Source organism: Acanthopagrus latus, chromosome 18 (assembly GCF_904848185.1).
Source record: "Acanthopagrus latus isolate v.2019 chromosome 18, fAcaLat1.1, whole genome shotgun sequence".
In the NCBI taxonomy this organism is placed as follows: domain Eukaryota; kingdom Metazoa; phylum Chordata; class Actinopteri; order Spariformes; family Sparidae; genus Acanthopagrus; species Acanthopagrus latus.
Genome location: NC_051056.1, coordinates 21,650,955 through 21,678,904, shown reverse-complemented (window position 1 = coordinate 21,678,904; position 27,950 = coordinate 21,650,955). Strand labels below are relative to the sequence as shown.

General features: G+C 41.3%; 3 protein-coding genes across 8 annotated transcripts; all 3 read right to left on the bottom strand.

Annotated features, from left to right (window-relative positions):
- Positions 1-263: 263 nt before the first annotated feature.
- Positions 264-18,675, bottom strand: stx3a (syntaxin 3A). Of its 4 annotated transcripts, XM_037076876.1 has the most exons (11): positions 18,261-18,674; positions 10,415-10,489; positions 10,188-10,287; positions 9,728-9,802; positions 9,524-9,594; positions 9,037-9,145; positions 8,878-8,951; positions 7,147-7,281; positions 6,390-6,500; positions 4,184-4,303; positions 264-2,854 (listed from the first exon to the last, which is right to left on the bottom strand). In XM_037076876.1, exons 1-10 carry the CDS (start codon positions 18,288-18,290, stop codon positions 4,214-4,216), a joined length of 870 nt encoding a protein of 289 aa, XP_036932771.1. In that variant the 5' UTR covers positions 18,291-18,674; the 3' UTR covers positions 264-2,854; positions 4,184-4,213. The 4 variants fall into 4 exon arrangements, with proteins under 4 accessions (XP_036932771.1, XP_036932772.1, XP_036932773.1 ...); XM_037076877.1 differs by lacking the exon at positions 4,184-4,303 and having other exon boundaries at positions 18,261-18,673; XM_037076879.1 differs by lacking the exons at positions 264-2,854; positions 4,184-4,303; positions 6,390-6,500 and adding exons at positions 6,713-6,730; positions 6,868-6,963 and having other exon boundaries at positions 18,261-18,675.
- A 2,535-nt stretch (positions 18,676-21,210) lies between these two features.
- On the bottom strand, positions 21,211-24,456 carry ran (RAN, member RAS oncogene family). 3 transcript variants are annotated; one of them, XM_037078175.1, is made up of 7 exons: positions 24,360-24,456; positions 23,541-23,601; positions 23,285-23,369; positions 22,294-22,419; positions 21,983-22,170; positions 21,704-21,874; positions 21,211-21,589 (listed from the first exon to the last, which is right to left on the bottom strand). In XM_037078175.1, the coding sequence occupies exons 2-7, from the start codon at positions 23,586-23,588 to the stop codon at positions 21,545-21,547; spliced, it is 663 nt and encodes a 220-aa protein (XP_036934070.1). In that variant the 5' UTR covers positions 23,589-23,601; positions 24,360-24,456; the 3' UTR covers positions 21,211-21,544. The 3 variants fall into 3 exon arrangements, with proteins under 3 accessions (XP_036934070.1, XP_036934072.1, XP_036934071.1); XM_037078177.1 differs by lacking the exon at positions 24,360-24,456 and adding an exon at positions 24,267-24,291; XM_037078176.1 differs by lacking the exon at positions 24,360-24,456 and adding an exon at positions 23,712-23,868.
- A 471-nt stretch (positions 24,457-24,927) lies between these two features.
- Positions 24,928-27,760, bottom strand: ndufs8b (NADH:ubiquinone oxidoreductase core subunit S8b). The gene is made up of 7 exons (XM_037076657.1): positions 27,671-27,760; positions 26,446-26,494; positions 26,303-26,368; positions 26,121-26,210; positions 25,828-26,000; positions 25,605-25,733; positions 24,928-25,413 (listed from the first exon to the last, which is right to left on the bottom strand). The coding sequence occupies exons 2-7, from the start codon at positions 26,492-26,494 to the stop codon at positions 25,282-25,284; spliced, it is 639 nt and encodes a 212-aa protein (XP_036932552.1). The 5' UTR covers positions 27,671-27,760; the 3' UTR covers positions 24,928-25,281.
- Between the last annotated feature and the right edge of the window lie 190 nt (positions 27,761-27,950).

The following is a 27,950-nucleotide window of genomic DNA, read 5'->3' as shown; positions in this document are numbered from 1 at the left end:
GTAAAGAAGAGGAAAGGTAAAAAAAATAATAAACTCTTACCTCCTCTTTTGGCACCAACCTTAAAAAGCTGTACTTTGCAACACAGCGGTTAACATGCCGCACCACCACTGTGCTGACAGCAGCTTCTACAGACCATAAAAATTTAAAAGAAAAAAAAAACACATTCACACAGTCCCTCCATAACATGCAGTCATCAAAAAAGGGTCAGAATTCAGTTACATATTTTCAAAGCTCAGCAGGACAGAAACACTCAACCAGTCAGTATAAAACATAAAATCTTTTAATTTCCTTCAAAATCATCGCCATGTTGATTTAAAACAGTGTGCAACAGCTTCCGTTCTGTCCTTTTCTTGAGATGGGAGCTGAAATGATGTGAAGAAAAGGTCCTCGAATGAGGATTAAACATTTGAGAAGCAGACTGCCTGGTTAGACTGACCCAAGTTTAGGAGGGCCCTCTCACTTTCAAGCGCTCCCTGTACGACCAGGATTAAAAGGCTCCATTCAGGCTCCGCTCTGACACAAACAAAGACTTCTCTCAGAGATGGCAGCCTTCATATCGCACAGGACATTTTACAAGTTACGTCTCTGCACTACAAGACCCCTAAATACCTGCGGACTGAAATGGATCATTTTGACTCCTATAGTATCTCTTATATACAGTCCTACATGCACAGCTGGAATCACCAGCTTTAATGGACGTATTAAAGGTGCAGTATGTAAGAACAGTCCATAGCAGCATCTGTCCAGATCAACCGCTAAGTGTAGCTGCAGAACAATACATAGATGACAAACGTCAAAGCTGTTATTTCCTAATTTTCTGTAGATCATTTTAGTTCATTTGTTTTAAGGCTTTCAGCTGAAATTCCTTCATATTGCACATTTAAAGCCACTGGGTGACAACATGTGCCCTCCATCTACCAAGAGGAAAAGGCCCAATGGCATGATGGTGACTAACAAGAATAAACTCAGTTGCCAGTTTGTTAGGTCGACACACGTAGCTTAAAGTGATGCAGTCTAATACAGTGGCCCTGAAAGAAATCCGACCTTTGTTTGGTTTACTGGTACATATATTTATATACTACCAGAACCAACATACCAGATTTTGTCAGAAAGTCAGGTACAGTTCTGTTTTTCATCATTACAATATGGACCAAAACCAGAAAAGTCTAAAAGAAACTGTTGTGGATATGTGAGGATTCAACCTCATGATCAGTATGGAGGTTGTACTCAGTTGTTAGGTTGAATTATAAACAGCTATACTGGGAGGTGTTTTCTGATAGTTTGCTTGTATCAGTGATAATCAGCCTCCAATTTGTTAGTTTATTAGTTGTTATACCTGCACAAAATTAGCCAGGATGGCTAAACTGGCAAATTTACAGACATGTTGTTATTGTGCAATGTCCCTTTAATTTTAAACTGTTTAAATGACTAAATGACTTTAAGCACATTATTCACATTGACGGATACAGGATTTATTGCAGGGCTGCTGTATTAGAATGCACTACTTTCTAAACTAGCAACTGATTTGTGTATGTAAAGTAGAAATACTATGAGACCTAAACTATGCCAGGAAATGCATCTCACACTAGTAAAGAGCCACCAGTCAGGGAGACTTTACTGTATGCTAGAGTGTCCATTTACATCTCACCACGTATGGGCGACTTTATTAGCATCAGAAAGTATAATAAATACATTGACTATTTTGGTACTAATGTGGAAAAGGCTAGTGTTACTATCTTTCCACCCTTTGGCATTAAAACGTCGTGTTTTTACAGCATTTAAACAAAGGAAACAACCATGTAAAAGGTCAAGGTGGTTAACACTGGAACAGGTTTTGCAGAGATACAAAACAAATATTCTGGCTTTTCTCTCAGATGTTGCAGTGGTTAGATAAATCTTCAAGCAAGGAATGTGTGTTTATCCTCCTAGCCTGTCTGCTTTTGCTCATCTTAGCTCCACCTGTCCATGAAATGTGTTTCCATCCACCATCCTTCACATTTAAAAGAAAAAAAAAAAAAATCAAAGCCACTTGGGCTCTCTAAACTGAAGAATCATAAGTGAGAACACCGGTCCTCTTCAAGTTAAAAAACAGACATTGATAACACGCAAATAATTCAATTATTTACACGATGGTGCAGTTAATTACAGAAATAAGACATACTTTGACATGTGAAAGTGCTGGAACTCCCTAAACCCAACATAATCCAATACACTGAACAAACAGTAGCTAGCTTTTCAAATCACAAAATGTGTCAAGGCTCAATAAAGGCACAACATGTTGAAACAGGAGGTGATGTGAAACCTTCAGATGACACTCACTTCCAGGCCGATTCTTTGGCACCGAGTGTTGAACAATGAAATGTTTAGTGGCACCGGAGTGACGTAGATATCAGTTAATTTTCAATTCCCTTTTCCCCTCCGCAGAGATTCGACAGGTATTGTACCTCTGACAGATTCAGTCTCATTTCCTCATTTTGCAGTGGAGCATCCTCAAACTGGCGGGGCCAAACAGACCCGCACAGGCCAGGAAGGGATGATCTGATTGGACAAAAAGTTTTTATGACTATTACAAGTCTTGTAAGCCTTCTTTTTCCTCATAGGTCAAACAATAGACCCTTTTTTTAATTGACGAGTTGAACATCTGCAGATTGAATGTCATTGTATCCACATGGAGTGATCATCAGTTTTTGTCTTTGGTGGGCCACCTGATGGAGGACAGGATGGTGTGGAGGATGAAAAAAATAAACTGGTGGTGGCAATGAGACAGCAGTCCTGTTATACCGTCTGCGTGATGATGACGATGACGATGATGAGAACAACCACGGCACAGCACACACCAATAATGATCATCTTCTACAGAGAGGGTGATACAAAGAGAGACACACTGTTAATGACGAGGAACATGAGGACTGAACGGAGCCCACAGACCAAACACCGGCTCAAACTGCCGTGCCAAGATGGTAACCCCAGATTTGCAAAACTCTCACATATACGCGCTCAATTCAGCACAGCGTTAGCCAGCAAGCTAGTTTTACGAGCTGTTGAAGCAGTCGGGACGAGTAGTTTCACGTTACTCTGTCGTAGAACCATAGTGTTACTGTAGTGGTCAGCTACAGTTAAAGGCATTTGACACGAGGTTTGTTGGTTGCTGTTGTAAGCACACCATATCAATAGTTCCTCCTCCTCCTGTCTCAACAGTCAAGACAGAGAGCACAGAGCAAAATTAAGTTTCACAGATGTTACACTCTAATGCACAAATAAACGCACCCACAAGCCTCCAGACTTTGTGTGAATGCAGCCAAAGGGCTCGCTTCATCCGGACTGCTGTTTGCTCTCTGCTCTGCCCAAAGGTAGACGCCTGGAAACGCTCTGAACACAATACTAAGTTGGAAAATACAGACAGAGAGCATCCCCTATGCAGATACAGACACCGCCACACTTCACGTGGGTCATATATGCCAGCTGAGAGGGATTAGATTTGTATGAGTCTATGCATTGTTTGTTTTTTATAAAGTAAAATCTGGCATAGTGTATCTCTAAGGTTGGTTAACTAGCATGTTAAGGTAGGTAGTAGCTGCTACCAGTATCAGTCTGTACTTTGGCGTACAAAAGAGTACAGAATAGCTCCAAGAAATCACATCTGAAGATGCAGGCATCCGACTGTAATGATTATTTATCTATCTGATGCACTGGGTCGAACATGTTAACTTTCTTTCAGGACAACAGAGAGGTCATGGATTTTGGTTGCGTACTCCATCTTCGGAGATCACCGCAATTTAATTATGATTTCTTTCGAAGCATCACGATGCACACCACGTGTTTTAAGCGGAACAGGAATTTAATTGCGAACAAATCCCACAAGAGTTTTCATAAATCTAGTGTTACCATCTCTTCCCAAACCCGCTGACACTGCATGCGACTAGCTCAGTACTCGCACTGCTTTGTTAGTTCAGCAGTAACCAGAGGCAAGCGCTGCAGAGTAGGAGAAAGAACAAAAAAAAAAAAAAACACACCCAAGAATTCAAATACAGACAAACACACCTCCAGTAAGCCCTCTGGCTGGAAAGAAAACAAACACACAGAGAGCCTGAGGAAAAGAGCGTGCAATCCCTTTTCCAAAGCACGTTTCGTACCCACACCCATTGAGGCTACACAGAGGTTATTTGCTCCAGAATTACTCACCCTTAGCTCTCCTCCTATACAAACAGCTCATCAGCTCTTCTTCAATCCCACTGACAAACCGATTATGAGAGCTATTATGGCCAGCAAGACCACCACAATCACCACTATTATCACCATTTTCTGTTGGGAACAACCAATTGGATACAGTACCATCAGGACTGAACAGGACTGAAATTATATGCTTAGTCTATGCATACGTTCAACAATAATGAAATCTACCACTGTATGTTATATAATAATTTGTACAAGTTCTGTACAGTAAGTACTGCATCATATATCATGAATCTCTCTGCAGCTGTGTAACTGTATAAAGACAGTCTTATAAACCAGTTTTGTCTCGATGCAACACAGCTGACTTTATATAAAGCTGTCTACACAAAGTGGATTTTTTAAACACATGCTGACAAAAATCATCATACACAGATAAAACCAAATAATAATGAATGACTGTAAATAGACAGGAGTTCAGGTTAAAGAGAAGAAAGAGAAGAGTGTGAAAGATGTGTATTTGTGAAAGATGTGTGTGTGTGTGTGTGTGTGTGTGTGTGTGTGTTTGTGTGTTTGTGTGAGCAGGTAGGAAGAGGTGGAATTGGTTTCTGGGTGTTGGTGTCGGGGCAGGTCAGTGGTTTTCGAAGCACAGGGGTCCACAGGACACAGGGAGGTGGAGGCTCAGGAACAGCGCTGGTAGGAGGGTCATCACAAGTCATCACAGGTCAGGATCAAGGTGGAGATCAAGGTCTCGATGACGGGGACGGTCTTCATATTATCAGGCAGGTTTCGCAAAAGCATCTTTGCGTGGAAGAAGAATTCCAATCTACATAAATTACAGTAACTGGGAATTGAGATTGAAAAAATGACCACTGTGTAGGATATGGGGCCAGAAATGTAAGATAATAATCTGTCACAGTTCACTGGTTGCACTGCCGAGTCTACAGCAGCCCAGAATGGACAAACCGCACACTGGCTTTTGAGACGGCCTTTCACATTTTTTTTGTTTTGGGGTGTTAAGTTGGAAGCCTCTAAATCCTACACACTGGACCTTAGAGAGGGTATGTTTTAGATACCGCTGACACGCTGAAATGGGATCAAGGACGCAATTACTGTTCCCGGGATGGCAACAGAAAGTCATGTTTGTTTATTCAATCGTAGCAAAAAACATTCCTGACCCAAGCAAACCCAAGAAGGGTAAGGCTTTAAAGAGTTTAACCAGATTAGATGATTCAGTTGTAATCCGAAATCCACTCTCTCTTTCGGATTACAACTGAATCATCTAACCATGTTAAACTCTTTAAAGCCTAACCCTTCTTGTATCACTCTCATTATCACGCATGACAGCCAGTTTGTGTCGCAGCGCCATGAGTCTAATATCTTACAGATGCTTAACGCCGCACAGCAGAACAATGACTGCAACAGTGGAAATACGCCGTTTGTGTTGCAAAGTTATTTACCGGGAATGTGTGCTTGCATGGTTTTGATTGGCAAATGGCATCATACTGAATTACATCACCTTGTGTTGCTGCAAATCTTAAGCCATTGATTGTACTACGAAACCGTCTTCTATTACAAGGCCGGGCTTGTGACCTCTGGCTCAATCCTTCACCTGAGGCGTCGAATTTCATTCTTACTGTCTGTCTCTTCTTTGTACTGCCTATCATCGCTGCCCTCTGTTCTGTAGTAAGTGACTATTTTCAATGCTTTTGGGAAACCAGGCCACTCTCTTCCTGACTGTAGTCACTCACGCGTCGAGCCTCTTGCTGAAACTTTGCCGCTTTCTTAGTGTCTGCTACGGCCCGCTCCACGAAGCCCACTGACTGGTCCATGTTGCTCTCAATCCTTTCAATCATCCCACCCTAACATGTGGCGCGATGTCAGAGGGTGACGGAAAGCAACAGAAGCAAAATAAATCAGAAAACAACAGTAAGAGAACGAGAGAGAGAGAGAGAGAGAGAGAGAGAGAGAGAGAGAGAGAGAGAGAGAGAGAGAGAGAGAGAGAGAGAGAGAGAAAAAACAAAAACCAAAGCATTGAGAATTCAACGATTGTGTGTGATCGGCAGGATGAGGGAGTGTGATCGGTTTGCACACTGTGTGGTTTAAATGTGTCAAACTGTGAAAAAAGTGTCACGTGTGTTGGAGATTAGCAGAAAAAGAAAAAAAACAGGAAGAAGTCAGAAGCAGACTGACGCAGCAGTTGGCTGAACTACATTACCTTGCGTGCTTTGGTCTGGTACCTTACAGCTTTTTTGGTCTGTTCCTTTGCCACCATTATGTGGTCCACTGACTTGGACACATTCTGCTCTATGTTGTCTACTATGTCACCCTGAAAAACCAAAAAAAAAAAAAAAAAAAAAACCCACAATCAGTGAGAAACAGAGCAGAACAAATGTATAATACTGATTTAAATACATATGCAATACAATATATATACAAGTGAAGGCCTTTGAAACAAACTTCTTCATACTAAAAAGACAAGGAAAACAAGAGTTCCCGGGAAAAAATGACACAAGACAAAGCAGAGGAGTGCAGCCCTTACCTCAAACAAGCCTTTCCCTCAGAAAGCATAACGCAAGCAGCAAGAAATATGTGGTTAGACTTTTATATATGCATGTACTTAAAATGAAGACTGTATATGTGTTCAATCAAGTCTGCTCTGATGTCTACGATGAGGTTTTATTCGTATGTCTTACTAAATGCATTCAAGTTGGTTCCACCAATGTTGGGTGATGAGATGGGGGTGGAGGTGGCAGAGGAGAGGTGAAGAAAGGTGTGAGAAAGGCATGGAGCTGTAAAAGAGGAAATAGACATAGATGCAGATTGTGACAGTGAAGACAGGAAGAGAAACAGGTCAGGATTGAACACCAAGCCGCCGAGAAAAGGTTCAAAATGAATGAAACAGATGAGAAGTTCCTGATTTTAACTGACAGATGGGTGGATGAAATGATGGCAGGCAGGTGGATGTACTGTACCTGGCTCTCCACCAGCATGGCGATGTCTACAAACATGTCGTGCAGCTCCTTGATGCTGCTCTCCAGACGGACGATGTCTTTGTGTCTGGATTCGATCTCGCTCAGGGCTTGTTTAGAGATCCCAGAGTCCACAATCTGAGCAGGGGAGAGGTCTACAGTTACCACCAACAGCTCATCAGTCTACATGAAGACATGTCCCCCGGGTCATTTTTAATATCTTGTCTTTTGTTTTCTTGTCAGTGTGGCAGAATTGGCCATGAGCTGGTTTAGTTTAGGAAGGTGAATCATGAGGAACAGAAAATATGTCCATCTCACAGTGATCCAGAGAACTACATAAAGTCCTCACAAAGAGAAGTGTCAGCCGCTTCAACGGGAAATGAGAGGTGATTGTATTAAAATTCGAAACCAGCGTTTAGCACAATGACCATAAAACATTTCGGATATAACAGCAGTGGCTGTGAATCAGTGGGCAGGGTTGGGCAAATAGATTCCTGGCTCCTCTCGTCGACATTTCAAAGTGTCGCTGAGCAAGACGCTGAACTCCGGTTGATCCCAGTGGTCAGGCAGGTGCACAGCTTGCCACCAGAGATGTGTGAGTGTGTGTGTGTGAACAGGTGAATGAGAGCAAACTGTGAAGCACTTATGCTAAAAGCGCTATGTGAATGCTCTCCATCTATCATACTTAACAGGACTACACCAACTGCGCCAGTGGGATTAGACAACTAAACTAAACCCAGTGAAATGATATACTGCGATTCTGCCGCCTTTTTGTTTTGTCATACTTTGTTAATTTGAAAAAAAGGGAGAAAAGAGTTGGGTTGAGCACTACTGATTAACGATGGACCAGCTTTAAGGTTCATTACCGCCACTTGCTAAAACAAAACCAGAATGGAAAGAAGAGGAAATGATTCAGGAGGTGATATTTTATTAACACAAAATCAATATTTCATTTTCAAATATCACAATTATAATACTAGTATATCGCAACATGATGTAAATATTTTTAACTGTCATTCATCAAGCTAACTGTCCACTACATGCACCAAATGTTATATTAGCACGACTCACTCTCTCTCTTTGTGCTCACGGTCAGATGTTATCAGATCTGTGAATGTCAAGTTGTATCCTTGTGCAAGAAATTCTTTCCAAACTGTACCAGACACAACCGTCTCCTCAGGAAAGTAGGCGGCTTTTTCAACAATACATACAGCACACATGCTGCTGTCTGTTCACTGTAGTGTGTGTGATTGTTGCAGTGTGTGTGATTGTATTTTATTTGTGTTTTTGTGTGTTTGGTGTAACCATTATGTTTTTTTGCTGCCGTCTTGGACAGGTCACTCTTGGAAGACAACTTTTAAATCTGAATGAGTTTTTTACCTGGTTAAATAAAGGATATTGACACACTGGTGCTCATTTTATCAAACAATACAATTCACTGTTCTCTGTCATGATCTGTCATTCTTGCAATCTTTTCTCACTCTCTCATTTATTTCTCTTAAGAACTGCTGAATGGGAGGATTGGGGGCTCTAAAGAAGTCACAAGAGAGCAAACTGACTTCGAGGCCAAATCACAGGCACGGCTAATCTTTAACAAGTTGACACGAGGTGTTTTACTGAGCCACTGACAACTTGGCCTTCTCTCAGTTTAAACACATGACCATCAGTGTCAAGGCAAAGTGAATGTTTTGGGGCTGATAAAAGTCGTGGAAACGCATGCGCACACACTCTTACCCCTGCAGTAAACACAGCAGCATTTCCACTCTCCAACATCTCCTCCAGCTCGTCGTCTGTCGTTGCTTTTCCAGCTGGAATGGAAAAGAGATGAGTTATTGAGTTAAGCCCGTGGGAACATCACGTGACTTTATAGCCACTGATGTGACCGTCACTCACTGATCTCTAGCTGTCTTTGAATCCGTCCTTTACTCCTCTCCCTGAAGTCCACCTGGGCTTCATTATACTTCGTCATTACCTCCACAAATTTCCTGGACAGCACTGCATGCTGGGAGACAACAGGAAATAATGAGTTAGCACATGTGTTATCTTGGTGTGTGTACTAAAGATCTGGCTCAAGGCCTAAACTTAAGGCTCAAGACATGTCTGAAAACTCATCAAACAAATGGCAACAAACAAGTGGGAACACTGTGGAAAATATAACTACAATAGAATGTGATAATATACTAATTCTTTACACTCAATTGAAAACAATTAAACATATTTATGTTTTACCTTCTCACTTTTCATTGTCAAAGAGTGTCTCTTTTTCTTTTTTTCTACAATAATCAGAGGAAGAACACACGAAGAATAGAAAAAGAGGCAGTAAAGAGAAGAAGAAAGAGTAAGCAGAGGCGACCTGAGACTTCAGGCAGACAGTATTTACCTGTGATTTACGTATCCGCATGTCAGCCGACACCCTCTCCTGCTCCTCTGACTCCAGATTCCTCTCGATGGCTGGAAAGCAAAACGCAAACAACTGATTTATGATTCAGTTTACTTCTGCAACAATATGTAATATTGAATCAATGATTAAATATCCCTTTTCATTTCACTGAAAATTGTGTGTGTGTGCAGTTGGCAGACTCACTCTTGAGTTTGTTTCTTGCATTGTTGGCCATCTTCTTTATGTCATTGGTGATTGCCTCCAAGTCATCCTGTGTTTCTGGGAAGGAAGAGATGTGTGGCAATAAACAGCTACGACTGTTGAGACAACCACACTTATTGCGGCTACAAATAAACTGTTAACTCGTCGGCATATAAATGACCCCGGGGTGAGATCTGCCGTCTTTCAGAAGCTGTCACTTGTGTACACACTAGTGAAGCTCCATTGACATATTGTAATGTTGCTTTAAGAAAATCATGCTTTTTATGCCTGAGTTTTGGGTGACTTCCTCTTAGCAAAAGTCTGATTTAACTCAAATTGGGATGGAAAGCAGCTTGTAAAGGATAAACAGTAGGATTAGCTAAGAAAAACATTCTCAATATGACCCTGAGTAAGTCAGGTCGGGTGAACAGGAAGAGAAGCTGGTCGCGGTAAAGTCTCTTACTCTGATCTGATGTGGGAGCAGACAGGATGACCGAGTACAGCTTTTTGACTTCAGCCACATTCTCATCAATCTTATCAATGCTGTTCCTGATGTCCTCGATCTGAAACAAACGCACAACACCGCCATGAACCTCAAATGTGCGTAACAAGACAAAAGACTGGCGGCATTTCACTCATGTACAGCCTCGTGCAGTTCCAACGTACTCGTGCACTGACAGTCACACTGACCTGACAGAAGAACTCGTCCATGAAGGCGGCGTTGTCAATAGCAATCTCCACCTCGTCGTCATCTTGATCACACGTCTAAAGAGGATAAAAGTAAAAGATTTATCAAAGTGTTTGTTGTGTTGCTAGGGGTAAATCCCTCATGTCTTTCATCACTTTGTGTTCTTCTATCTCGTCTTTCTGTCATTTTATGTTTCATGTATGAGCTCTGAAATCACCCGTTTGTTGAAAGGTGCTCCGCAAGCAACTTTATATTCATATGTTACTTCATATTTAGCAAACATACATGTGAGTGGTATCAATCTCTGTATGTCACTTGCAACAAGAAAACAAATAATCAAATTTCCCAAAATTAACCATCAGATGTGCAATGTTTGACAGAAATGAGTCGAAAATATTAATTCCTGATGATTTTTGATACCCACTGAGTCAATACAGTGCTCGAGACAATCATCCTTGTAATTAGTCATCTTACAGTAAAATTATAGATTTTACAGGCCAATAGTACTCTTATATTTTTAACTGAATTCTGAAGAGTGTGTTCTATCCTGTCCAAACATACAGAGTACTTTTCTAGAGATTTCTTCCAGTGAACCGCCTTTCGACCACGAACAACCACTTACTAATGAAATTGCTTCCTGGTTATCAGCTCCGCATGAAGCACCGGCCCGAAATATTGGTCTGACCCTAATCAGCCTCCACCCAATAAAGTCTGTCAAAGCTTCACCCTGCTGAAGTCATAAATGTGTCACAAGGGACAGTCAGTAAACAGGGCAGTGCAGCGCTGCTGAGTGTTTACACGGCGAGGGCCGGGCTCCAGGAACTCAACCTGTTTTCCACTGACTAGAAGAAACCGCAGCAGCCATTGTACAGTGCAAACAGACATCACAGGGCCCTGCTGTGACGGTGTTAGGTGGAGGAGAACCAGGGTCAAACGATGAATTGATAAAAAGGGAGAGTTAGCGCACTTTGTTTCCTCCCTTTTTATCACTTCTGCATTTTACAGACAAATGTGTTTCGTACCTAAAGAGTGCTGTTGGCTGACTGAACTCTCCACACGACGCGATTTGTGTTTCTGTTGTGTATCGGGTGACACAGAGTCTAAAGTCTGGACACTTGACTTTCCTGGAGAATGTCGGCCTGGATCAAAGTCAAAGTGTGGATAAAATGAGCCAACACACCCGTCGACTTCACTGCTCTCTCATATCACCTGACTCGGCCTCAATCTGTAAACCAGTAATCTCCATAAATATCAATATTACGCTTTGTTATGCTGCAGCAGGACAACTGCAACGTTAGTAATTCTTTAATTTCTGAATGACCTCACTCTGTTTCATTGTTTCTTATTTGGTTACATAATGCACAATAAACTGATTTTAAAAAGATGTCAGAGCTACAGCTGAGACAACAAGGCTCAACAGTATCAGTAAAAATGGCTGCCAGGCTGATAACCAGGCATCAGCTTTTGGTTGCCATCTTAAGTCACCTTGCGTTTTGATACTATACAGATCTGCATCAGGTTACTAATGAAAATGTTCAGTTAAAGAATGTTTCAAAGCTTTACTACAGTAACCAAAAACGATTGCTTGTAGTTTGTCTTTTGTCTCAAACTTTAAAAGAATCTGAATCTCAAACGTTGTAAGTTAACGTGTCAACTCTCAATTATTGATCAGCTTTAACAAAAAAACTGTATTGCAGCTGTTGTCATGTTTATTTACAGATCCCTAAAAAACTAATCCAGCAAATCACTCCCACACTTTCTCGGCCCTGACACGGTTGGAAGAGGTGTGCTTCCGCACAGCACTGTTGCTCATGCATGAGCACAAGCATGGGTGCGCAGCTTTGACATGAAATATAATCACGCATGTTGCACCGCCTTGAATTATCAAGAAATCCTGGAATGAGAGAGCGTCGTCTTTGACCAAAACGACACAAGATAAGACACAAGCCTCTAAAGTAATGTTCTCTATGTTGTTCTCCATTGTGCTGCGACCGCGCTACAACATGGTGACATATGAACAAGAGGTGACCGTGTTTAGGCCCAACTGCCAAGTGTGAGTTCACCCTTACATAGAGTTCAGAAATTTCCTGATTTATTCAGAATATCCACAGAGGAAAGCCTGCATGTTTCTAGGCACTCTAAAATCCTACACCACGGCTGATGACCCTGGCTGACCTACTTCATCCCCCCCAAAAAGTTAAATTGGATGTATGGAATTACTATGAAATCCAAACTGAAGGACGACAGAGAGATGAAGAGGCCACCTGCAGAACTTGCAGGAGGAAGGTGTCTGTCCCACACAGATCAATACCTCCAATCTGATCTCCAATTTTAACTTCAACCACATTTGGCTGTGGGAATCCATTTTGTTTATTGTGTCTTTAAAACTATTTTTAGACATTTTATAAACAAGATGACCGATCAACTAAATAAGCAGAAGTTTGATCAATGATGAAAACAGTCATTTCTGAGGATGTAACCATGCAAATACATTCACTTCAACAGAGCGTCCTTCTTTCCACTGAAATGTTGAGTTTTACACAGCCTTTAACTTTCTACCCCTCATCTGAGATTTGAATTGCAAATGTGGCCTCGGCGATTTGGTTCAGGCTGCTGTAACTAACAACACATGTGAATGCAGACTTCCCTGGACACACACGCGCACACACACGCGCACACACACACACAGACAGACCAACTGCTTGTTTTTAGACCTCGCAGGGAGTTATTCAATGAAAGCTGCAGCACTCTGGCCCTCACATTATGCTCCCTCACACAGCGTTTCTGCAGCGGCGAGATAAGAACGAGCACTCACTTCCTTCCAGTGTCTCTCAATCAGCAGACACAAGAGGAAAGAGGCTGGTGTGCACAACAAACGCTTTGACAAAAACGAACAGACAAAGGCTAAGCACACACAGAGGCATTTGTTTTGGTGTAACAACGGCTTGATACCGACAGGAGCAGTCTGAGGGACTGACTTTATCTTCCACATTATTCCTTAATTAAACCTGTTCATCTTATGACTCAAATAGAGACACCTACTACTGCCAGAGGACATGAGGACAAACTTGACACACATCTACCTGCTTCAAAGTATGGATCAAAATGGTACTTTTGATGTGTGATAAGTTGTTTAATGCACGGCTCTTCATGATAAGCAGCGTGTTGAGCTGTAACAGGTAATCGATTACTTATCAACTATTTCAATGGCTGAATAATCAGTTGGATTTTTCAAGAAACAAAAGTCAAAATTCCCTGATTCCAGCTTCTTAAATGCTGATATGTTCTGGTTTCTCTGCTCCTCTGTGACACTGAACTGAACAGCTTTGGGTTTCGGACAAAACAAAACATTTGAGGACGCCATCTTCGAATCACTTGACATTTTTCAACATTTTCTGACATTTTTACAGACCATATAATGAAGCGATTACTCAAGAAAATAATCAACAGATTAATCAAAGTAACCTTTAGTTGCAGTCCAACAGGATACTGAATGTTTAAAAGGCAACTAGTACTGCAGAAATAGATCCACAGTAAGCAGTATTTTTCAGCAATTTCTGCTCATCTAGCAGCAGGATAATAATACCCATCCTCTGATCATGATTCCCAGAAAAATGAATAAATACACTGAGAACAAACCAGATTTAATGCCTCTGTGCGACTGTGCCAGCATGTTGACTGACAGAGTGAACTGTGAAGCAGCAAATAAGATTTTCTCTCCCCTGCCCCCCATTTTTTGTTTTGTTTTTTTAAACCAAAATTGACAAAACAGCTATAATCTCATGCTTAGTTGCATGAAGATTGTGTAATCATCAAAACCTTAAATCAAACAGTGGATAACATTTAGACAACTACACATCAATATTAGAAGAACAGAGCGCGCGCTGCACATCGGTGCATGAGTGAAGCGTACGTGGGCTTGAATGCTGGCTTGTTCCACTCATTCAAATCAGTTAATTGCGTTTGTTTTGCATTCAGAGAGCCATATGTCGTGGTGCACGACTCCCGTCAGCACGGCAAAAAAAAAACTAGACTAGTGGTTTTAGTGGTCTTCTGCCTCTCGACTGCATCAAACTGACAACCTCACCTAACACACAGTTTCAATGGATCCTGGTTCACAAGACTGTGTTGTACTGATACTTCTGGAAAGTAAAGAGTGATCAACCCCCAGCTACAATAATAAAGCACTAAAAGACGCCATGCACTTTTACTGAGCTCATCCCATCAGTCTATATTCAAACAAGCGTGACAACTACCTGTAACATGTATGACTCATTATCATGTAACTATGTAAACACAATCCAGCAATCCCTCGCTATCATTTCCTGTGACTCCGTCATCTCTCCCAAGCTGGGAGCTGATTACTTTTGTCTCCGAGGGGTCATAAACGACGAAACAGTACCAGATAACAAAATTATCACAGAGGTTTGGAAAGAAGACAGTTGAATAAGAGGTTGAACAAAGGCTGAAGTGAGCTGAAAAAGGAAGTCATTTAGAGTAAGAGGGGGAATGTCTCACCACATAATACGGTTTGAATTTGGTTCAGAGGTCTACGATGCTATTATTAAAAGATTATCGATGCATCTTGATGAATCCAAATGTTTGATTTCTAAAGGCCTACGTGATTTTTTTCTTGGCTGCAGCGGTGTACGAGTTTCTAGGTATGGTGTGGTCTGAAAATTGATAGTTGTTGTACCGTGTACATTGGCTTATCTACGGTATTGAATTCAAGAAATCCACTAGAAATCACCGCCTCGCAGTCAGGTTGCTGTTGCAGATTGTGATAACGTGAAAGTGGAGTTGACCTTTGACCTCTTGGATATAAAACAACTTCACCATTTTATCCTATTAGACATTGGTGTTAAATTTAGTCATAATTACCGTATGAGTTGTTGAATAATAACCAAAAAAAATGTGTTTTGTGAGGTCATAGTGATTATGACTAACTGGATCTAATCAGTTCGTCCTTGAGTCATCACACAATAAAGATAATCATCAACCGTCAATCGTCAATCAACTATGTAACTACCTGCTATTTTTAAAACATAGTGTATTTGTAATGACCCATCATTGAGATCAACACATTCTACTTCTCACCCAAACTGATGAAGTAATGCACATGTTCTCATCTGTCATCCGACTGGTTCAGTCTTAAAGAATGTGCAGCCCGGTCTGACAAACTTGTTACGGGCGATCACAATGCAACACCTTAAGTTTTTACATTTCGGATTATCGACTTCCTGCATCGAGACATAATCTTTCAAGAGAGAATCAGGATGCATTAGAATCATCAACCCCACCCCCCATCATAATATACGCCCAAAAACAATCAATCAATGAGTTTTGACAGACGTCTAATCGGCAGCTATTTTTTTTTTAAATTCCAAACAGAAATGCCAAATTTTACAGAGTTTCAATCAATCACTTGGGAGAGTGTGTTGCTTTATTCATTCATAAGTCTTTATTTGAGTAAATGCATTATCTTTGGAAAATGAAAAGCAGCAACGTAATAACATCCTGGGCCAAAGGAAATTGTGAGTGTTTTAGGCGGATTCCTCATTTCATAAAAACAACTGTTTGTTGCAGCCCTCTGCACTAGATTTTCCCATGAGATGATTTAGAAAAATGAGCCAGTAGTGATCGCAGCAGCAGCAGCAGCAGGACAAGGACCTGGGGGCAGATTTACAGCAGCGTGGTGACAGAAGCCAAAATACTCCCATCAGGACTTGTGTTAATGCAAAATCTAAAATCTGACAAGGGATTTAAAAACTCCATGTGCCGCAGAAGAAGCCATGTTAGCTCTGGGATAATTCGCCCCATTCATTGTCCTGATATCTGAGCCAGGTGGGGGAGCAAAGGAGTAATAATGGTAGCCAACAGGACCAGGGAAACACTGAGCACATAGAACTGTAGAGGGTTTTGGAAAATGGAAAAGAAAGCCTGAATTAAAGAAAACTGCTGTCCTGTTATCTCCAGCCTTCAGTCTGGGTTGTGGAAATGAAATATGGTGAACATGGCGACAGAGTCAGCTGATGGTCTTTGTGGTATTTTGCTCTGTCTGGGCAACAAACTATATTCAAAGCTTACAAGGCAATATAAGTGATCACATATGACTTTTGCTCCGGGTTTAAACCACAAGTCAGCATTTCTTGTTGCTCCTCTTTGCTTAAATCTACAGCATACATCAGGTGATTGTGCCGGTGTTGGCATTAGCCCATATTCACATGAGCATATGACCCCACTCCCCACCCCCAACCCACCACACTCACACACAAAGCAATATACAGCCTAGATTACTGCCGGGAAGTTAAACATTAGATCAGAGGAAAACTACAGCAGTGGGTGAGTGTGGACAAAGAGGATAGATAAAGAAACGGAGGTGTAAACACTAGGGGGGAAAAAGTGTTGGGGATAGGAGAACATTTTACAGGTCTTAACAGAAATACAGTCAACCTCCCAACAAATGACTGACCCACTTCACATCACTTCACTATCTGCACTTCCTTTCCCTGAAAAGAAACCAGCTGTGTGAGATACAGACGCCAGGAGGGGTGGAGGGGGGGGGAGAAACAACTTAAACACAGCAAATATTTGGCCAGCAGTTTCAGGTAGCTATGACGACACATCCCGACTTGAGTTACAATTGGATCAAAGCCTCAAACCCCCGCGGGCAGCTAGTGTACTCGCCGTCATAAGGAAGGAAGTTTCTATCGCTAATCATTTCTGTGTGACTGCTTCACTGCATTTCAACTGTTGATCGCGTATCAACTCGCAACCTCTTTTCTGGCCTATCACAGATCTATCGCTGTTGGCATATGTGCTGTCCGATATGTGCCGATATAAAACCTTATTTTGTGAAATGCAGAAAATTGTAGAAGTAAATAATAAGTATAAAAATACCAAAATACCAGTAAAGTTTGTTATTTCAGAGCACCAGTGTCGCTTTGCCTTGCAAATATATCAATATCACAGTTTTTAACTCCCTGATTCCGGCATCACTCCTAAAAATTGGTTACTGGTCAGGCTCTAACCATAATTAACATATTCCAAATAGCTTCACATGCAGTGGTGGTGACTAAGACTACAGTAACCAATGTTTTCTTCACTGATGTGTTCAAGATGTCCATGGTGACCTTTTCAAATAGCCTGTTTTTGTTTGATAAAACAGTCCAACACCCAAATATGTCCTGTAAACAACTCTCCATTTGAGAAGCTGTTGGCATGATTTTGCTGGAAAAAATAACAATTAATCAGCCATCAAAATGTTTGTCGATTCATTTTTTTCAACTCTGTGAAAATCCCACTGAAATAACTCTGTTGTTGCAACTGTAATCCGAAACATCCCAATGCTAAGATTGAGTAAATTGATTCATGATTGTTTAGTCACACTGTGGGAATCAGGGGCACCGATTGAAACAAGAAACCTGACAGCAGGTGATTTACCAGACCAACCAATAAAAAATAATTCTAACTCTATTAATTCCACTGATTAACATTTCTGACACTTTATTGTCAGGGAATACTGAGCAACATGGCTACAACAGAGTCTGAATGACTGAGAGACTTGCACCTGAAATCCCCATTTTAAAATCACCTTCCATCCCACAGAGTTTATTACATCTATCACAGGGGTTATGTCATCAGGTACACTATTGGTTCTAATCATCAGTATGTTGTAACAAGTGTTCCAAGTTAAAATCCTTAATAAAAATCTAAAATGTGTAATTTGTATGTACTTAACTCTTGTGTCTTCCTATAAGAAAGGCTTTTTAAAGTGTACAAACACACAAAACTGAAGAAAAAAGGGGACAGTGTGAGACAATTGAACGTTTCCTCAACACTTCTTACCGCTTTGAGCTGCTCCAATCGGTCCTTCATCTTTCAGACGGTTAGTTTCACACCTTCACGCCAAAAAAAGATGAGCACAATATTGTGTAAAATGGCTCAAAAACAAGTCCCGACCTCTGAATTCCTCAGCCAGCTGGCAGGCTAGCTGTCCGACACAAACCCGCCGCCAGTTAGAAAGAAAATCAAACTCCCCAGATGTCTTGACAGAGGTGTCTGAGAAGAACACTTTTTCGGAAAAGAGGGGTCTTCCCGTCGTTTTTCCATACAATATGGCTGCTGGGTTTAAAACCAGTGTTTTTTTTTTCTTTGCTAAATCTCCTCGCTCAGGGGATTAAAACAACAGTTGTGTAGAGCCGTATAATCTGTCTCTCCGTTGGCCACCAGTAATCATTCTAAAACGCACTTCACGGGCTCACGCATGCGCAGAGGAGAGCCCCGTCCAGCGAGATGAAGGAAGCCACGCCCTGAGCCACCTGCAGCATGATGCATTCAGGGGTTATAGGAAACTATCATTGATCAATTATATATATTCACTTTTTAATCAAAACGTGAATGTATACGAATTAGATACTATGTAACTTTTAATGTAAAATTATTATATATATCAATTACATATTTTTCACTTAGAAATTAGTGGATGTGTTCACTTTTTAAATAATGCATTTAAGTTCATATATTGTGAAGGTACACTTTGCCTTGTTCGCTTTGTGTCACTTTTATGACGGTAATGTTCTCTTGTACAAGAGGTATTAAACTGAGTATATACGTTATATGTTCTTCGTGTCTATTTGAGGTATCACACAGCTGAATAAAATGATGAAGGTAGGCTGACAATAATCTCACCTCATGGTCGACTCTCTAACCGTGGAGCTTTTCATTTTTAACAAGCCAACTTCCTCAGTTAAGGTTAATAATGAAAGTAGGGTTTCATATATGAGGATGTGAAATACACCCTTAATGAACTGAAACGCGTGTGAAGTATTTACTCCACCCCACAAACCACAAAATACAACATAATCTCAAATAAATCTGCACATTACTCGTTTTCTTGCAATGTGTGATGCAGATGAAGTGGTCTTCTTCAAAGTGGCATAATAAGAGCAAAAGATTATCTGAAGTTCAAATCTATTGACCCTATCACAACTAATGAAATGCTATGTTGCCATGACCACCTCAATTTACACCAAGAAAAGCGAATTAGGTGCGTTAACAGGCCTTACAGTATAGTCAGCTATGTCAGTCAAAGATTTCAAAATAAAACTACCCAAAGTTCGTAGTTTCTTCAAAGGCTACTCATTATACATAATGTCAGTTAGAGCTAGAGCTCTTAGTTAGCCAAAGGCTCAAGCAGCCTGATCTAAGTAAGAATTCTCGTACTTCCAATTTTGTAATGTAACTTGAACGCAGCACACAGGGTTATCATATTAGCAGTGATGTGACAGGCAGTATGCCAGGGCAGCCCGTGCTGTTTGACTTTTTAACGCAACGTAGCACCAGCAAGAGACACTTTAGTAGATTTAGATCGTTAATGTGAAGAAACATCATTAACAAACCAACAACAAAAAAGTGTTAGCCAATCAGAGGAGCGCAAATACCTATTCATGAAGTTTGGAAGGTTTATGTCATTTAGGATAAATAACTGAATTTAAATGCATGTTTAAAACACACTTTGAGATACACTTATTTTATTTTTTTAACCAAAGGTATCCCGTTAAGTTCCTGTATACTGTGCTGCCATGATAAGTAAATTGCAGACCCACAATGCATCATAGAGGTGATTTAAATGATAGGCTACACTAGACAAAGGCATGCATAGGTTTACAGTTTGATGTCACTCTCTCCTCACTATCTAACCATTTCCCTCTCACCCTCACAGAAGTGCCTATACGTCATGATTAATTGTCCTTGTTCTGAGTTAAACTGGCCTTTGTCCCCTCTTGTGTGGTCACTGTCAATGACTTATAAGGGGGTGCACACGTTCAAAGCACTTGACACTAAATCTAATAGATTTAAAAGACCATGTCTGCGTGTGTCGACCGCTAGATGCGTCCCGACGATGGTGATGCTGCACCCTAGTCCAAGCAGTAGCCGCCGGTAGTAGGTCCACGTCACTACAGACGTGCAGAGTAAAACTATTACGTAATCCTTCTGGGCTCTGAAGGGAAGAACGCGAGTGACATCTGGAGGCCATCAGTGTGTTGAACAGATTCTTATTATCACTCATTCTATGGTTGAAGCAGCTTTGACCTGCTTTCCCTCTGTTGAGCTATTCGAGCTCCATCATTATGTCATATTACATGGAAAGTTACCAGTTGGGGTTCTAATTATACTCCCACTAACCACCTACTGTGTGCTGTGTATCTCAAATATTCATCCAAAACTAGTTGCACACGGCAGATATGCAGAAGCTTGTGGGCCTACAGACCCAATCAGTGCTCCCTTTTTGGAATCTCTTTTCCCCACAGGTTTTTCCTTTCAGTTAGTTTGTGATAAGTGATTTTTTTGTTGTGATGCAAGAATATGTGAGCATAATAAAACTCTTAACTACATTTAACACATCACACCACTAAAAGATAAGGCCTCAAGTTCAATAATGCAAGACTCGTTTTGTTTGGACATGTAAAATAGACATGGCCCAACACAATGGAGGCGAGTAAAGGTTGTCTGGGTTGTCTGGTTAGGTGCCAACATGCTCACATGACTTCCAAATCTACTTGTACAAGGGCCCATTGCAGGCAATATTGCCAGGGGTTGAGTATGGCAGCAGGCCATTTTAATAAAAGACATGTCAAAGCAGGAAAAGCACAAATAAAAACAATTCTACATGGATTTAAGTCAGCTGCATCTGTTTCACCTTTGTTTCTTATGACAACTCAAATGCCTTGAATTAAAAAAGGCTGACTCAACAACAAAGCGTCCCCACTGTTGAGGAAAAATAAAGACAGACATGTTATATTGAGAATGTTTTTATTCAAAGTTTACTCCCCTTAGTGTTCCAATACACCATACAACAGCATTATGTGAGCTGGGTAAGTGCAGTGGAGGTTGCTCAACGATGAAGAGTAGCATGTTGCCATGCCAACGACAACACTAGGGTGGGTGTGTCTTAACCAGTGACGTTAGAACCACAACTTTTCCACAAAGTTTCTTTTAGTTTCCAAACAAACAAAAAAATTAAAAAATAAAAAATCTTAAGGGATTTTACAGTAAAGGGGGCAAAATTCCATCAACTTCCTGTCCAAGGTCGGGGTGAGGGCGGGGTGGGACTTCGGGGAACAAACATGTTAGAGGTCATCTTCTTCATCTGGGAGTGCTGTTTGTGATGCAACCTGGACAGTGGGAGAGAAGATTTGTTTAGTTGACTCCGGTAAGGAAACTGCGAGATTAATAAATACTACACATAGTTACCTAAACAGACGTTAGACCTGCATGATCATACTTACATGAAGCTCTTCCTCATACTTCGCAGCAAGAGTTGGGTCCATTTGGACCTCTGGGGGAGCGAGGGCGGGCATGGCCACAAACTCCAGGTTGGGATCGCCAATCAATTTCCTTGCTAGCCACAGGAAGGGCTTCTCGAAGTTGTAGTTACTTTTGGCAGAAATGTCATAGTACTGAGGACAGAGCAAGTATACAGCAGTTAGAAAGGACAGCTCAGACCAAACCAATGCTCAATAAATATCACACACACACACCATTATAATATTGTTAACAGTCATTACCTGCAGGTTCTTCTTGCGATGGAACACGATGCTCTTGGCTTTGACTTTTCGGTCTTTGATGTCCACCTTGTTGCCGCAGAGGACGATGGGAATGTTCTCACAGACACGGACCAAGTCACGATGCCAGTTGGGTACGTTCTTATAGGTGACTCGAGAGGTGACGTCAAACATGATGATAGCACACTGAGCTGTGGAAGAAACAGGGAAGTTCAACACCCTGCTCAATGGCGTAACATCTAAATGTAGTGATGGAGGATACTGTTCAAAGTTGTGGAAAACAGATCAGCATTGGATTGTTAGAAAAACAATACCTTGAATGTAGTAGCCATCTCTCAGGCCTCCAAATTTCTCCTGGCCAGCTGTGTCCCACACATTGTATCTGATGGCTCCTCTGTTGGTGTGGAAAATCAGTGGGTGAACCTCTACTCCCAGGGTGGCTAGAAAACAGGAAAAGACAAAGATGTATGAGAGCAGTGCGGGTGGAAAATGTGATAAGAGCAACTAATCTGTGATTGGGGGAAAACAAACTGATAAAAATGTGGACAGGAGGGTTACAACCTTAATAAGTACAAACTAAAATTTCACATCTCCAAAGTCTCAATATTGCCTCTCCAGATTAGATTAAGTTCCCTTACAATGTGCTGCATCACATCAATTAATTTCCTCCGGGATCAATAAAGTATCTATCTATCTATCTATCTATCTATCTATCTATCTATCTATCAGAACTAAAGGTTCAATACCTTACTAGATCTGCACAAATTCACAATGCACAAAAACAGGCTCAAAAGGTTGAATTACAACTTTTGCCCCAACAACAGAGGATTCCATTTCCATTTCTTTTAGGGGGTGGGGCTCTTCATGGCTTTCTTAGATAGTGCTGCTTAAAATGAATGGGGGGTGACAAGCAAGAAAGACTCAGGTCACGGCACTGCAGCAAGGACAGAGCCCCTACACATCCTCACTATAGTGACAATTGATTTGAAAATGGTAATTAGAAATTATGTATTTTATGGACAAACTAGTGACATTGCTTCTACAACAGCACAGATAGTTTGGCTTTTGTATATTACAACTTCTTATTACTTATGGCCTGATGTGTAAACTACTCCCACTATAGCAGAAGCCAGAGGGCTTTAAAAAGGGGCCCACATCTCATTATGGCTTAGTGCCAACTACTATATCAAAACTAGCCCTCCACATTTCGCCATACAATACTGCATATACACTGCATCAGTTATAATTTTAAGTCCTAAAGTTATTTATCGTAAACTGATGCGTTCACAATATGAACATACTCACCAACATATTTCTTCTCGAACTCTCCTGTAATGTGCCTCTTGACGAAAGTCGTTTTTCCGGTGCCTCCATCTCCCACCAGGACGAGCTGTGGGGCAAATAGCCGTTAGCTTAGAACTGGTTGGTTCTGGTTCAACTGACTGAGCGCTAGCAAGGCTAGCCCAAGTACCCCACATCCCAATCTCAGCACTTACAAGATGAAAAAATAGAGAATGATTTATGATTGGTGCAAGTTAGGGGGAAAAAGGAAAACAATTACCTTGAACACCGCCACTGGTACACACTGCTGTGCCATTGAGTCCGCCATGGTTTCGTTTTATCTAAGAAAAACACAACAAGGCGGGATTGTTAGCACGTTCTCCGTCATCAGTACCGTTCAAGTCAATCATCTAGCAATCAAGTGATTTGACGTCGTAGCTGCATGAGTTACTTAATCATCCCGACGCTTATTGTCGTCCAGTTAGCCTCTGCTTGTGTTCAAATCAGTGTTTGTCAAACAAATACACAAAACGTCGCATATAAAATGTAAACGCAAACACGACAAATCGCCTCGGAGCCCGCAATTCAACGTAAGCGGTTGCTAGCTAGCTAGCAAGCAAGCTAGTACCGTTAGAGTGCGCCATACGACGCGCGACCGCACTTTTTCTTGTTCGACTGGAACAATCGGACTAGGCCGTCCAATGCGTTCCATGCTGCGGTTCATCTTCAACTTCAACATAACCACAGCTTCACACACAGACTGAATCAAGATTGGTGTTGTCAAGAGTAGTAAATATACTTATGGTAAATATGAGCGCCTCCCAAGAACAAAGCAGTAAAATGAGGGAAAGCTATGCTTGCTAACCTCTTAGCTTGCATGGCATGGAAGCCATTCTCTTCTCGAAGCTAACGGCTAACTTAGCACGGAGTGAAATTCAATGGCCTAATCTTGTTGCTCAACCGTCACATGGTAACACTCGCAACGCCACATGAATCCAGTGAATACCTTTAAGTTTCCAGGTGTTTAAGCTGACTTTCCCGACAAACACAAACTTAAAAATGAAGGATGGCCTGCAGTGAGAGGAGAAAATAGACTTACCGGTGTCGCCACTGAGAGAGAAAAGGGGTAAATGGCTGCGTTCGCGGGAGATTCAGCGTGGAGTATGAGTCAGTTTCCGCCCTTATCACGTGACCAGTCCAGCGGTAAAAAAACGCATTTGAGTTCAGTGAATGCGCCACAGTGTCCGGACCATGATTCAGCATGTCTGATGAGAGAAGGTCCTCCATGTAGAACATGTACATAAATAAACCCTCTACACTCAGCATTAAGGCTAATAGAGTATAGTTTGAATGTTTTATACGTATCTAAGTGTCACAGCAAATGCAACTAACTCTTGCCATATTCAAAAAATATGGCATCATAATTTATTCATCTTTCAATTATCTTTACAATAAATCAATTATTTCTGGTGTAGATGATCAGAAGATAGTCTATAGATTATATCCCAAACTTTGTCTGTATTCTTACAGCTGGATCCAGAAATTTGGGGTTTTAGCTTCATAAATGTCTACATTTATGAAGTAAACAGTCAAATTGTTGGCTATCACTATTCTCAACAATTCAAATAATAGGCTATTTCAGAGAAAGCTTCAGTGCAACAGGCAAATTAACTGTTAGTTGATTTATTTCAGCACAGGCAACATTACATAATTAATCTTTTTAGGACTAATACATCAGATAAAGTGCAGAAGAAAGTAGTCTATCACAGACTGTGCAGAGGATACATGGTCAACATCAGAAAAGTGCAATCTTATCCATCTTGACAACACAAGACATAGGATTTGTGCGTGTTTATGTTTTTCCTGACAACAGAATCTGAGGCTCCGAGGTTTCACTGCTCATTTCACTGGAACTTCTGTGAAGCTACAAATAATCTCTTTAATGCATAGGGAGGAGATAAGATATATCATTTTCATGCATGACACATCTTGGCAGGCGGGATACAGTTACAACAGTGGGTTTATCTATACAAGTAGTCTGCCTTTATGTTGGCTGCTATCTCGGCCTCCCATCTGTCTCCGTTGTTGAGCAGTTTCTCTTTGTTGTACAGCAGCTCCTCATGGGTCTCTGTGGAGTACTCAAAGTTTGGACCCTGAGAGAGGGATTGAGGGAAAAATATGTGTTAAACAACTGTAATTCTAAATCCATACAGATGATATAAAGTTTAATGTTCTATATTTCAGTTTTGAATACATGAATAAACTAGATTTTCCCCATTGTGGAAGGTAGCGATTGACTTTGAGGTCGGCAAACTTTCTGTGTACAGGGTAAACCCAGTCTAACCTCAACAATGGCATCAACTGGACAGGCTTCCTGGCAGAATCCACAGTAGATACATTTGGTCATGTCAATGTCGTAGCGTGTAGTCCTCCTGCTGCCATCAGCTCGAGTCTCAGCTTCAATGGTGATGGCCTGGGTTCAACAAAGACAGACAGGACACTTTCAAGTAAACAAGTGGTCCTGATTGAGAAAGGTAAAACAAGAAATAAAGAGTGTTTGTGTTCACCTGAGCGGGGCAGATGGCCTCACACAGCTTACAGGCGATGCAGCGCTCCTCTCCATTAGGGTAGCGGCGCAGAGCATGCTCTCCTCGAAAGCGAGGCGACAGAGGACCCTTCTCAAATGGGTAGTTGATGGTGGCAGGTTCACGGAAAAGGTAACTCATGGTCATCCCCAAACCTGCAGGAAAGGTGTTGACAAAGAATCAAAGCACAAAGGTAAGTCACACCGGAGTAAATCATCAGGCCTTGAATCCAATGGATGACAAAGGCTATCTGTATGAAAATTATGATGTGTGACCTCTAAAGAGCTCCGTCCAAAGAAGAGTTGTAGCAGCCCGGTCAGTGATGGACCTCAGGTCTGTCGACTCCTCTTGAGCATTTACATATTCTGCAAGAAGGAAAGAGCGAAAGACGTTTTATAAAACATGTGGTCACCACACTGTTAATCCCACATATGAAAATCTTTCGGTTTCTACTTACTATAACCCTCCCTCCCTGCGGTGAGACTGAACGGGCGCATGATACCAGGACCATATCCGAAGGTACCTGCACATACATACAAGGTCATGTGAAGATGTCTCACTTTGTACATTTAACTTGAATGACATCTGCTTCGGTTGTACCTGGTTTTGAGTAACAGTGCAGAAGACGCAGACTCAGTGCAGCAGACATCTACACGGAGAAAGCACATTGAAAACAGTTTAGACTCATTGGAGGAACTAAAATCTTCACCCAAGAAAACAGGAAACCTCATGTGTTTCAACACAGAAAGAAAAGCACTTCACTGGAAACAACAGAAGTTTTAACAAGGGATGGACACTTTTGTTTATCCCTTTTTATTGGATCATGTTCGAGCATTACAAATATACAGTACAAATATCTGATCCAAGATTATAGACTGAAAAAAGCACGAACAAAAATACGTAGGGGGTATCGTGCATTAAAGATCATTAAAAGCATTAAAAATGCCCAGAGCTTTACTTATTTCTAATGTTTTCCATGCTGCACTACTCTTTAGTCCATCCTCCTGCTGGACTGTGAGGGATGGAGACTGACAGCAGCGGAGCAACAAGCGTCCTGTAATCTGGCGCCCCAAATCCCTGCTGTTACATCAGCAGCTGCCGCATTCACGGCATGCTGGCCGAGTGGGAAGAACGGAAGCACGTCACGATTGTACGATTAGGATGTAATCAATGATGCCTATTATTCTAAGATTGGTCCCTTTACTGCTAGAAGCTCAGTCCAGCCATATAAACGAAAAAGTAACATGAATTATGTATTCTTTATCGTGTCGTCGGAAGGGGCATGTTCACAAGAGAGATTAACTACAATTAAAGTATTTCTAACTTACTATAATTAGCTGGCTTAAGTGTAAAACATATTAGCATAATCTTTTCAGACTATACACTGCTGACGTTAGTTTGATGTTGGACATTTTGCAGGGGTTCCTGGTTAGTCCTCTCCGCTAAATGGGCAATTTAGCAAAGCAAATTCATTGTCTGTACGATATTACGTGAACGCCTCATTACAAATAAATAACCGTTAGCAAAACTTGGCTCGCGTTAACGTAACACTTAGCTAACTGCTTGTCTAGCCACAGCGTCTCCTTTAACATGTTTATTTGGTAATTCATTTGTTCGTAATACCAAATTGTAAATCCGGACTCCCCAATTTACTATAACAACGTTGCTGACCAAGGTTAATGTCATAATAGCTAGTTAATTTAGGTGAGTTTAGCAGAATTCGAGTTACAGACCAATTAGGTCAATAACGTCCATTTTCCCGGAGCCTAAAATAACCGTCAACAGTAAGAAGTTCCCATTTATAATGACCTTTTACTGGACTTACCTCTGTCACAAGTTTTCGATGAGCAACAACGCGCTGACAGATGTCGGTCCCTGAACTGCGCAATTGTATTTATGTTGCGTTCAAGTACTCCTCGTTACTCCCCAATCTCGGATTAAATAACCTTTCAGTGCTTGTGTGCATGCAGTTTTTCCCACAGCAAGCAAAGGCACCATACCAATTGTTCAAATTAGAGGAAGGGGGCACACACACACACACACACACACACACATATTTTATCACTCATTCTGATGTCATTTTTGATGAATCATATTTGAGCAGA

Bases quoted from the DNA above. Each gene is read 5' to 3' on its own strand.
- ran (XM_037078175.1), bottom strand. From the start codon at position 23,588: ATGGCGGACTCAATGGCACAGCAGTGTGTACCAGTGGCGGTGTTCAAG. The intron at 21,875-21,982 runs GTAATGACTGTT...CTCTGTCCTCAG, and splicing joins ATCGCAAGAAGAACCTGCAG to TACTATGACATTTCTGCCAA. The intron at 21,590-21,703 runs GTAAGTATGATC...CCCACTGTCCAG, and splicing joins AGTATGAGGAAGAGCTTCAT to GTTGCATCACAAACAGCACT.
- stx3a (XM_037076876.1), bottom strand. From the start codon at position 18,290: ATGAAGGACCGATTGGAGCAGCTCAAAGCG. The intron at 9,146-9,523 runs GTAAATACTGTC...GTTGTCTCCCAG, and splicing joins TGCGGATACGTAAATCACAG to CATGCAGTGCTGTCCAGGAA. The intron at 6,501-7,146 runs GTACAGTACATC...TTGGTTTTTCAG, and splicing joins CCATGCTGGTGGAGAGCCAG to GGTGACATAGTAGACAACAT.
- ndufs8b (XM_037076657.1), bottom strand. From the start codon at position 26,494: ATGTCTGCTGCACTGAGTCTGCGTCTTCTGCACTGTTACTCAAAACCA. The intron at 26,211-26,302 runs GTAAGTAGAAAC...TCCTTCTTGCAG, and splicing joins CGCAGGGAGGGAGGGTTATA to AATATGTAAATGCTCAAGAG. The intron at 25,414-25,604 runs GTTAGACTGGGT...TCCCTCTCTCAG, and splicing joins CAGTTGATGCCATTGTTGAG to GGTCCAAACTTTGAGTACTC.